Here is a 12,002-nt window from a genome sequence, read left to right on the forward strand (position 1 = left end):
TGTGTGTGTGTGTGTGTAGAATTCAAGACTTCTGCATAAAAGTTTTATGCAGTCAAATGAAAGTTGATTATTTTCTCAAATCAGGCTCTCAAGTAGTTTAAACATATTTTTTCCATTATCTTAACAATCCACCTTGTGTCACATTCTTGAGCCAAATAGATTGTTCCTTGGCCCTCCGCTTTATCAGATCAGTCTCCATTTAGAAAGGCACTGTTGGGTCCAGCATGCAGTTTGGAAATGCCCCGAGGATTATTTGGCTCAAGAACACTGACTTTCCATTGATGACAACTCATTTGGGCAAAAGGAGCTGTTCTGGACAATACAAAGGAATTTAGAAACAGTAACTTCTCATAACCTTAGGACCCAATTTGTCAGGATTGGCTTCCCTTCACTTTATAGATCAGAAGAGTTTGATGTACTTACCACCACCCTGAGGACGTCGGGCAAATCATAAAAAGGTGAATAAAAGCCTTCTATTCAACTTCCTATCTGGCGCACACAAATCAAAATAACATGGTTTGAATATGTTCCTTTTAGAGCACTGTGTCCAGTTTGGGGCTTCACAGCTTAAGAGGAATATGCAGCATATGAAAAATGCCCAAAAGAGCACATTTAAAGCACTAAGGAGTGATACTAGGAAAAAATTTAAAGATTTATTCTGAAGGAAAGAAAGCTAGAACTCTTCAATAAGTAAAAATATGCACAAGAAACAGAGCTATGTCTGTCTAATTCCCATCTACTTTGAGAAAGCATGAAGGGTAAGTTCAAGTTAGGGATATGATATTCCTGTTCATATTTTATGATGACCATGATTTTTTTTAAAGTCAGATTCAACATTCATGAAGTGTAGCGGGAATTAGATGGATTTTGATATTGGACAGATGTGGGTATGGATCGATTTATAAACCGGTAATAAGAATATTCACGACACAGCAATATTATATAGAAATAGTCTGTGTTAAGTTTTTGGCAGAGAATAGGTACTTAGGAAATGTTAAGCCCTCCTGTCCTTCCTCCATGCCCGACCCCCACATTCAGACACCCCCAATCCTGGCTACATGGTCTACATTGGGTGAATGGAAAGACTAGCACGACTTTTCTTTTGTCTCACATCCTCCATGGAAAACATATTTAAAAAACCCAGTTGGTATTGTGTGTTGAGATTAGTTTATTGGCTCCAACATTGACCAGCTAACTTGAGAAAATCGTGACTCTACAGTTTATTACTAGTTCACTTAGGCAAGGTTTTAACCTTTTAGTGACTCAGTTTCCTCCTTTGGACAATGAAAATAATAAGAACCTCGTCAAGTTGTGAGGATTAAATAAGATGAAAGCCATTTAAAGCACCAGGCAAAGTACTTGATCCATATTAAGTAAGGGTTGGCTATTATTACCATTGTTATTAGGTATTTGATTTTATGATGGTAGGTACATATACACATATAATAAATGTTGTTAATAATAGGCAACAGATATTATGTGTTTGTTCTATGTCAGAAAATGTACTAAATGCTTTACATCTTAAAACTTAATTCCATGTATCAGAGGAAGAACTCGGTATCTGAAGAATTGAATAACTATCTAAGGTTGATTGGTCTGTTCTCTCTCTCTCTCTCTCACACACACACACACACCTATGACTCAAACTTGGGGATGTCCATCTCAAAGGCCATGCATTTAATAAAGTATCAATAGTTTTGATAAGCAGATGCCTATATTATTATGCTTATTTTATTCCTTCCACAACAAGTCAAATCAATAAAGATATCTCCCGCTGATGCCTGAGAATAATTCCAAGTTTGCTGAGACACAGAAGGCAAGAGCCATTGGGGACCCGAAGAACCAAAATTCAGATGAGGAAACTGGGGCTAAGAGCTCAATTTACAATTATTGATTGACCTCCTATTATGTTTTTTAAAGGTTTTTTTTTTCCTTTTTAGAGAGAGGGGAAGGGAAGAAGAAAGAGAGGGAGAGACACATTAATTGGTTGCCTTTTGCAGGTCCCCATCTGGGGACCTGGCCCACAACACAGGCATGTGCCCTGAACAGATATCAAACCAGTGACCTCTTGGTTGGCAGACCAGTGCTCAATACACTGAGCCACACCAGCCAGGGCAGCCTCCTATTCTTATATAATATGAGCTGCTCCTGCACTGGGAATACATGAGGAAACCAATCAGTGATGTTACTTGCCTCATGAAGCGTATGATCTTGGGGGATATTAGAGCTTGAACATACCTAACTGCACTAATGAATACCATATAGTTATCCTTTTGGTAAGTACTATCATGAAGGAAAAGACTGAGAGTAAGAGAGCATATAACATGGACTTAATTTAGCTGCAGAAGGAAAAGTCAGGGAGAGCTTCTCAAAAGAGTGGTGTTTAAGCCAAGACCCGGAAGGTGAGTAGGAATTTATTTTGCACAGGGTGAGTTGACTGGGCTAGTTAGTACCTGAGACTGTACTAACAATTAGGTCTATGGTTCTCATTCTTGGGTTTTGCCCACTGCTCTTAAACCTTCAATGACTTCAGCAGTTTGCATTTGCCATCTCCATGACACTGCTTTATGAAGCCATTTCCATTTTAAAAAGGAGAAAAACCCTTAAATCTAGCTCCCTTATCTACAACCTGCTGTTACAATCTCAGTGACTTATTTTCATTCGTGTATCTTTAAAGGGGGTGGGGCTGGGAGTTCTTTGGTATGTTTCTAATCTGTGTCACGCCACAAAGCAGTGAACTGTGAAAAATACCCGAGGAATTCCCAATAAATTGTACAGGAGGCAAATGAAGGGCATGCAGCTGTGAGCTTGAGCAGCTCTGCCTTTTTAACTGGATCTCTGGAGGTTCTGTCTAGAGAAAACCTTACTGGGCTTTGATTTTTCATATCTGTTGATGGGGTTTCATCAGCTCTCATATGTCCTTTCAAAAGCATTTCTCTCGAGCCTGCCTGTTCTGGCATTTGAACTCATTTGTGTTTCAGGTGTGTGCTCAGCCCCTTTAATGCAGTGAATTAAACACCAAAAAAAACGTAAACTAAAGCATCACAGCTCTTCGGACTTGAGTTTCTTTCTGGCTTGAGTCAGTGACACACTTCTGTGTGCCTTTGATCAATTACAAAATCAAGCTCTAAACACTTTTCTTGAAACAGATGCACAGAAGGGCAGGAGCTTCCCAAGGGGAGAACTGAACTCCATCCTGAAGGAGGCTAGAATGATGAGTGGGACCCAGCTGCAGCTCAGCTGCTGCTATGACAATGATTTCACCGTGCTTCGTGCCAATGGATCCAATGGATCATCCCCCTCCTTTCTTTTAAAATGAAGTATACATGTATACATGTGTACATTAGTCACTTTCTTTCCTTATTTTTAAATTTGCTGAGATTGCTTTATGATCAATTAAATCTTTGGCTCTGGGTTTTATTTAATTGTTAGAAAGAATGAGAACCAAGCTGTGGCATGCTATGCTTAAGAAGTGTAACAAATGACCACGAACTGGGTGGCTTAAAACAATAGAAATGTATTCTCTCACAATGAAGGAGGCCAGATGTCCAAAATCAAGGTGTCAGGACACTTGGTTCCTGCTGGAGGCTCTAAGAGATAATTCGTTTCATGCTTCTCATTTAGCTTCTGGTGGTCGCCTGCAATCCTTAGTATTCCTTGGCTTGTGAACACATTACTCCAATCTCTCTGCCTCCATTTTCACGTGACCTTTGCCCCCTGTGTATGTGTGCATGTGTGTTTATCCTGTAAAGATTCCAGTCCTTGGATTTAGGACCCACCCTATTCCACTAATGCAGTGCAACCTAATCTTAACTTGATTCCACCTGAAAGGACCCTATTTCCAAATCAGGTCACATTCATCAGTACCGCAGATTGGGATTCGGACCTATATTTTTGGGAGATACAATTGAACCCATCACAAGAAGTAGAAAAGCTCTGCTCTCTATTTCTTTTTCCTTTCGTATATTGACTGAAGGCACAATTTAACCATTACATGGGGCAGCATCTAGTTGTCGATGTTCATGGAGCATTAATAAAAGCATACCCACTAGGTGATGAGAGCGCTCTGAGTCTTAATTCTGCTGCTGGCTTTACAGGTATACATAGCTGGGAAAACTCATTGGTACAGTTTATTGCATGTATATTATTCCTCAGTAAGTACATGTGAAGAACCCAAGGCACAGCACCAGTTTTCGCTTTCCTCTCTCCTTTTCATACCCCACCCTATCTTGTCGCTAGAAGCACATGTTGGACAAATAGTTTCTTCCATTTCTATTCAATATAAAAGAGTGAAGATTCTGGGGGGAAATGAAAATTTTTGAGGGAAAAAATCCACATTATTTAGTTACTTTGAAAATTTAGAAATAATTGAAAAATGTTTAGATTATGAAACTTTTAGAGTAACAAGATATTAACAATTATTTACATTATTACATACTTCTTCATCCTCAAAAGTAGTTCTAAAACACATGCTATGGGAAGATGTTAGAAACTATTTTAACTAAGTACAGCTGAGCCATACGCTAGGTTCAGGTAACATGAACGAACTTTGAGACTCCAAGTACACCTCCGCCCACAGAGACAGAAGAAAGTGAAACGTACAAAGAAGGAATGCCATTGGCATAAAAGTGCACATTCAAAAATGTTGATAAACTGATATTAAATTCGACTGTTAGACCACTTGTATTGTTATTAAAAGGCTCTTGAGTTTCAAAGCCAAAAACAAGTGATGAAGGTCACGCATTTAGGATTTAATGTAGGAATATTCTTTTAAATGCTAGTTGCAGGTAACCAACAATTGTTTGTTTTAGGAGCAGCCGTGCAACTTGGCTTAAGATTTTCATCCAGCCTTGCTTTGCAGCTGCCTCACTAATGGGTACCTAAAAAACAGAAGGGTTGATATTAATAAATGCTGTACTTAACCAGCTGGAGAAATAACCATGTAAGTGAAATGGTAAAACACTGTGCCTTTGCAAACTGTTTTTAGAAGATAAGGATGAAACACTGTAACACATAGAACACGTTGCTAATATTCACTTAGAAAATGAGAAAATGGACAGTGTTGCAAGTGGATTTTGTTTTGTGTTCAGTGCAGGTGCTGACACAGAAACAGGAATTTTTTCTCTTCCTTGATTTTGATTTTTCTAAAGATCATGATTAGTTAGGGATGGTGAAATTACGCACACGGAGTGGGGAGAAAATGAGAAAGATGAATAAAATAGTCATTTAGTTTTCTGAATATAATGTCAGAAGAAATTGTTATAGATCTTGGTCTTAACTGGATGGATATGAAAATGTCAACTGGGTGCTTGTTTTAAAGAGAGGATCCATGGTTCCAATTCTGGACAATGTGAAATTAAACTGAAATACTGAGCCAAGAAACTGGCCTTTTGATATATAAATGTAATAAAAGGCAAAAAATTTCTGAATATAGAAAAGCCCAAGTTGTCTTTCATTTAACCCAAGAAAGTGCCCTGATTTGAAAAAAGGCCATGTTGATATTATTTAGTTGGTACAAAGAACACCTGACTAAAGTTTGGGGAGAGTGGTACAAAATCCAAGCTATGACTTTTCACCAGGTTGACCACAGGTTTTTTTCCAATGAATTTTAAGCCAACAATCATTAACACATTAGAAAGATTTGAGGAGGTCTTCTGGGTATAAGACCGAGTGAACTTGCATTATGGATGATCATTCAACATAATTTTGATTTTATGGATTTTGTATAGGTTATAGTAGTAACTCCGATCATTATGCTCATTCTCTGGAGAATGTTCTGTGCTGTGTATATTAGGTCCATTACTCATCTCCTCATCTTCTGAAGTGGACATGATTTTACAGCTGGAAAGTGAGAATAAGAGCTGTGAAATGATGTGCCCAAGGTCACATAGCTAGATAAGAAATCAACAAGCTGAAATCCATTCAGAAAGGGTCTCAAAGCACTTACAAATAGAATAGCTCCTTAATCTGCAATTCTAGTCCTGCAAGAGTTAGAGGTCAAGGTTAAATCACATAGATCTGAATACTATCTCTGCCACTTAACAAGGGGGTGACCTGTGGGACCGGTCTAGGTCTTGATTTTCTTCATTTATAAAATTGGGGGTTTAGTACTATAGTTCTATATGCATGTGTGTGACTGTTGATTTGGATAGTGTACGTATGATTTCACCCCAGTGCCTGCTACACAGTAAGTCCCGGTATGCATGAGTTGTTTTTGTATTGTTATGATTAAAGGCTTGGGACCAAGGCAGATGATCTTAAGTATGACACTAAATTCTATTTAGCAAACGGTATAGGCATGTCCAGTGCCTTTTCCCTTTAGTGTTGGCATAAAGTCTTTTTTTCCTGAATATCTATTTTGGTATTATAATATTAAATTGTTCTCTAAGGTGGAGAGTGAAAGTTGTATCTTTGTCTTCTCACATTATAGTACCAGTTAGGACTCAAGCTCTCAAATACCCTCATGTCCCGCAAACCATTATATTTACCTTCTGGAGAATTACTATGACAACACTTTCGTATTTGGAAAATGATCCCTGTTCCTCAATGCTGGGTTGGTGTTTAAGAAAGTGAGTTTGTGTTAACCTTACCTGTGTGAGATTATCCTGCAGCTGTAGATTTACCACCACTAACATCTATCAATTGTAGTTTAAGTCCCTTGGCAATTACATTCATTCAGGAAAATCCTAGAATCCAAAGAGACATTCTTAGTTCAGCTGCAAAACACCCCTTGATTACTATCAAGAAGTAGTTTAAGTGTGGGGCAATCTGGTTGTTTAATGTAATTAGCTTTCTTAAGCCCTGTAAAAGTTTGCCACGCGTTTCTCATATATTGCACGTAATGCAGCTTAAAATCATGTTCCACCCTGGCTGGTGTGGCTCAGTGAATTGAGCACTAAGACTAAGAACCAAAGAGTTGCAGGTTCAGTTCCCAGTCAGGGCACATGCCTGGGTTGTGGGCAGGTCCCCAGTTGGGGGCACACGAGAGGCAACCACACATTGATGTTTCTCTCCCTCTCTTTCTCCCTCCCTTCCCCTCTGTCTAAAAATAAATCAATAAAGTCTTTTAAAAAGATATGTTTTAAGAAATAAAACAAAATCATGTTCCTCTTTTCATGTTTTAGAAGCTTGGAAGCAGAATCCTTATCTTCTTCTATGGGACAGTGAGATGCTGTGAACTTTCACCCCCACATACCACTAAGAATGTAGAAATGATACCAGAGGAATCAGAATCTGAGAGACACAGGCAGAATGAAACAAAAATCAGTGATGCTGACTGAGAGTTGGGAGCCAATCAGATAGAAGTCTGAAATATTATACAGAAGTACATCAGGAAGATCAGTGTGATTTGGGACTATATAAACTATGGGATTATATAACAAATGAGGGCAGAATAGGATGCCCTAACCTGAAGTATTGGTTCTCAACACTGAAAAGAAATAAGTAATTGGAGGGAATCCAGAGAAGATCATCTACAATGATGGTTTTAAAGGAAAATATGAACTTTATAGTGTCGCCAAACCACAAAGTCAGACCCAAGGGGCATGATAGAAATCTACAAATAGCTCAAGGGTCTTAACACCAAGGGGAAAGAGGAATTTTGGCTGGAGATAATACAAATTTCAAGGGATAAAGTTAAGAAAAGGGAAAATTAGGTTTAATAGACTATATCATTTGGTAGTAAGATGTATGTGTTTCTGGACAGTGTCTCAAGAAAATAGAAAAAAAAGGATACCTTGATGTTAGACAAAGGACTCTAGAACTTTCTTTAGACTATTCCTGTGCCATGACAAGATGGCAGATTTTTTTATTGTTAATTTCTAGGATGATAATAACGGGGAATAAATAGTGAACAGACTGTTCTGTCCTTTAATAAGAGGTATCCTAAGGCTTTGATTAACTTCAGCTTTGAGAAAAAAAATAAACAAATATGGATACTAGTTTTCAATAGCAAATGCCCTGATAAAGGAGCAAAGTCTTAGAGACCTGATTTTTAAAGTACATATATTCCAAATCATTTATTTCTAGACCAGCAGTTATCATGATTCTTAAGCAGGCTGATGAATTGTAAGAAAGATTCTGGGCATCAGTGTAACAACAACAGCCATTTTTGAAATGGGTAAATGAAACCCAGATCTTCCTTAGTCAAGTTTGGCATAAGATGACAGTCAATCAGTAAAGCCAATGTGAGTAGGTCTATATAAGCAAAGGGATTATATAACAAACAAGAGTAAAATAGGATGAATGAATATAACATAAGCCGCAATGATTGAAAAATAAACCTAATGGCAATCAGGTTGGAAATCAAAATACCTTTTAAAATAACATTTAAAAATCCAAATAATTTTCTTATAAAATCTGTCTTTCCAGAAGAGCCATTACATTTTTTCCCCCTGTGTTTTAAAAGCTCATATACTTATACCAGGTTTTTAAAACGGAGCCTGAGCTTAATTTTTGTGATTATGTAAAATGACTTATTCATTGTTTCTAACTGTGAGGCAAGCCCCAGGCTAATGGAGGGAGGGTCAGGACCCCTTGGAAACAAGATGAATGAACTGAATGAATTTGCTCCAAGCAGCAAGTGCCAATAGAAGAGTCCCTCTGCTCATTGGCTCCCCAATATCCATGACCAAGAATGTGTGAATTCATGCCTGTGGGGCATTCTTATTAGCCCTACTTCACTATGGCAGGTTTGCATTTCCAAGCCCCTGGTCATCATATGGGCTTAGAGAAACAGAATGTATATGACTCTTCAATTACGTTCGTTCAGCCACCTTGAGTTAAAAGTGATTCTATGAAGTGTGACTTTGTTAACCATCTACCACAAATGCCAAACTCCAGTGGGGCGTAACCAATTTCACACGATGGTATTCAAATGGTGGAGACATTAAGTGTTTTCATTACTAGTGACAAGTTACAAGGTATTGCTAAGAAAAGGGCAGGCAAGACCCACGTTCTTTTACTTCTAATGTGACTTGTTTGAGGAGAGAATAAAACAAACACCAGCAATACCCCAAATGTAATTTGGTGTGTGTAGTCAGGCAAGAAGTAAGCGATTTTAAATGCTGTGCCTCTCCATAGCACACCTAATGACCAGCCACTGAAAATACTGAAATTTCAGGGTAAGAAGAGATGGATAGCAGTCAAATGGCAAATTCGTGTCTCATTGGTTTTCAGGCAGCAGATAGTTCATAAAGTTACTGAAGAAACGCCCTGGGCGCAAACAGTCCTGCTACGTTTACCAAAAAATGTACACGAGAGATCCTGGGGCAGGAAAGAAGCAGCAAATTATTCTGTTAATTAGATTTCACAACGTGCCTTCTCCTAGATAGTTAAGTATCTAGGAACATCGAGCATGCTTTTTTAAAGGCAAAGAAATTAATTTTCCCCTGAAAATTTTATAGGGAGTAAAAGAAGATTTCCAAAATCAGAGTTTTACAATTCTGGTACATACACAACAAAGCGAATGTTCGTGTCAAACACCTGCATTTATAAGTTTATCTTAAGTTTTTTGTTTAATAAAAAAAATGGTAAAGGAAAGTCGCCCTTACATTTGTATAAAATTCTCTGCACCCTAAAGTGGTAGAGACACGCGAAGACCATTATACAAAGTACGCTGGCATTTCCAGCATTATCTGGGCTCTCCCAATGAGAAGACTGTAAGAGGCATTGCAAAACTTAAATGTTGCGTCAAAAGCCCGTGGAGAGACAGGCGAGGCTTTACGCTTTACAGATTCCAGCGGTGGGACGGTAGCGGGAGAAGCTGCTCCCAGACTGGTTTCCAAGCAGGGAACATTGACGTCGCCAGCATTTTCCAGCCTCCTAGGAATGTGGCCTTGGCGTGCTGTGCCCAGAGGCGTACAAGATCTGAACCAGAGACCCAGCGCTTTGAAAGCGCTAATCTCCGCAGCCTCCAGGCTGACGCTTCGCCCAGCGCCTGCCCCACGCCTGGAGACGCCTGGAGGCGCCTGACCCCGCCCGGCCTCACTTACCCCTCCTCCTGGAGTACATTTTCGGAGCAAGGATTCCCCCCACCACCTCAGCACTTACTAGGTCCCATCTCCAGCATTTTTGAACTGAATCTCTATCTTTCCTGTTTAGAAAGCAAAAACAGCAGGGGCGGGGCAGGGGTGCGGTGGAGAAAGAAGGCAGGACATTTAACTTAAACTTCAGAGCTACCGTCCTGGGTTGCCAATCTAACACCAGTGGGTGGAGTGCAATCTGACACTTCCTTTCCTTTCCAGAAACGTGAGTGGAGCTGGCGCCCCCCTCGATCTGGGGGAGGGGAGGCCGGGGAGAAGGTCTGCACTTCCGTCCTCACGGCTTTCTCCCCAGGGGACCCGGTATTAGGGGCGGCTCCCAGGTTGGGCCCCTGGAAAACTTCTCCAGGTTCTGCTTTCTCCTGCTCCTGGCTCCGCCTCAGCTTGAGACCTGGCTTCCCTCCCGCCTTACCAGTCCCGGCTGCCCCCTTCCCGCTGCCTCTAGCCTGAGCGTGCATGCGGGGACATCTCCGTGCCTGCCCTGGGCCCAAAGCCGGGTTGCCAATATCAAGAGTCCCTCTGAATGGACCATGGGTATCTTCCCCTAGGGTTCTCTCCTTAGCTCCCTGAGCACTGCCAGGAATTCTCTCCCATTGTCGCCAAGCAGCCCTTGGAAGGCCCTGGGCGAAGCGGGCTCCGTGTCCCCACTTTGTGGCAAGATTGGCACTCTGCAGAACCTGGAGCTTGGAGATACCGTTGCACCTAACCAGTTGAAGGATTGGGTACAGCAGCCAAGTGCAGGCCGGACACGCAGCTTCAGGGGCCCCGGGAGACAGCGACTGTACTCCCGCTGCGCAGCCCGGGAGCCCAGCTCCCTCGCTGGAGGAAGTCCCTCTCGCTGCTCTGGGAGCACAGACGCGCCCTGGGCGCACTCCCAGGAGGCCTCCTCCCCAGCCCACCGTGACCGTCCTTTACGGTGCAAGGAAGAGCTTGCTGGAGACTTTGAGGCTGCCCAGCACCAGGGAGCAGGAGCCCGGAGTCTCCTTCCTCAGCTGGGAAGCAGGAGTAGCGCTGGCACGCTGGAGCTGGGAACTCAGCAAGCGCCTGACCTTCCTCCTCCTCTTCCTTTCTATCTCCTTCGCAACTTCGGCTCCGGGGGAAGGCTCTAGCCGCTGTAGGCGCCCTCGACCCTTTTCCTAGAAGGCTGGTGATGGATCTCCTGCTTCTGCCCCCCACCGGGGCACTTGTAGTGCCCTAGTGGCATGTGAGCCTGGCACTGCCCACCACCACCCTTCGAGCCTGGCAGCATCTCCTGAGTCCCTTTTCTTTCCGCAGCACAAATCGCCAGTATTCCCAGACCGGGAAGAAGGTAGCCCTCGGGCATAGCCCTGCCGTGATGTCTGCGCAAAGCCTGCTCCACAGTGTCTTCTCCTGCTCCTCACCAGCCTCGGGTGGCTCGGCCTCAGCCCAGGGGTTCTCCAAGAGGAAGCTGCGCCAGACCCGCAGCCTGGACCCAGCCCTAATCGGCGGCAGCGGGGGCGAGGTGGGCGTGGAGGGCGGCTCGCCCGGGGCCACCGGGGGCCGCCTATGCTCCCCATTGTCCCCAGCTGAAGGCCTTGGGTCCCGCTCAGCGTCCTCTTCCAGGGGCCCACACCCCCGAGCCAACCGACTCCCACCTCCTAGACCCCTGTGCTCATCCTTCTCCACTCCAAGCACCCCACAGGAGAAGTCACCGTCTGGCAGCTTCCACTTTGACTATGAGGTCCCCCTGGGTCGCAGCAGCCTCAAGAAGAGCATGGCCTGGGACCTGCCTTCGGTCCTGGCTGGGCCAGGCAGTGGCCGCAGCGCCATCCTCTGCTCCTCCGGGGGAGGCTCCAACAGCATCTTCGCTTCTCCCAGGAGGTGGCTCCAGCAGAGAAAGTTCCAGTCCCCACCCAACAGCCACGGCCACCCCTACGTCGTGTGGAAGTCCGAGGTAGGGTCTGGTGCCGTGGGTCCTCGTGGCCCAAGGATGGACACCTG

The 12,002-nt window shown here is 42.8% G+C and overlaps 1 protein-coding gene and 1 long non-coding RNA gene across 3 annotated transcripts in view; one reads left to right on the forward strand and one right to left on the reverse strand.

The window, feature by feature from the left end:
* Positions 1-4,072: 4,072 nt before the first annotated feature.
* LOC123480699 (uncharacterized) lies at positions 4,073-10,061 on the reverse strand. Its single transcript, XR_006656788.2, has 3 exons — positions 9,993-10,061; positions 6,591-6,686; positions 4,073-4,880 (listed from the first exon to the last, which is right to left on the reverse strand). It is a non-coding gene; the product is annotated as an uncharacterized lncRNA (long non-coding RNA).
* Positions 10,062-10,199: 138 nt separating this feature from the next.
* The window catches only part of ARHGAP6 (Rho GTPase activating protein 6), a 441,720-nt gene continuing 439,917 nt past the window's right edge, over positions 10,200-12,002 (forward strand). For both annotated transcript variants that reach the window (XM_024569866.3, XM_045203283.2), the window contains exon 1: positions 10,200-11,955. In XM_024569866.3, the coding sequence (XP_024425634.2) occupies positions 11,377-11,955 (579 nt within the window). In that variant the 5' untranslated portion in view covers positions 10,200-11,376. The remainder of the gene's footprint in view (positions 11,956-12,002) is intronic.

This window comes from Desmodus rotundus, chromosome X (genome assembly GCF_022682495.2).
Source record: "Desmodus rotundus isolate HL8 chromosome X, HLdesRot8A.1, whole genome shotgun sequence".
Lineage (NCBI taxonomy): Eukaryota > Metazoa > Chordata > Mammalia > Chiroptera > Phyllostomidae > Desmodus > Desmodus rotundus.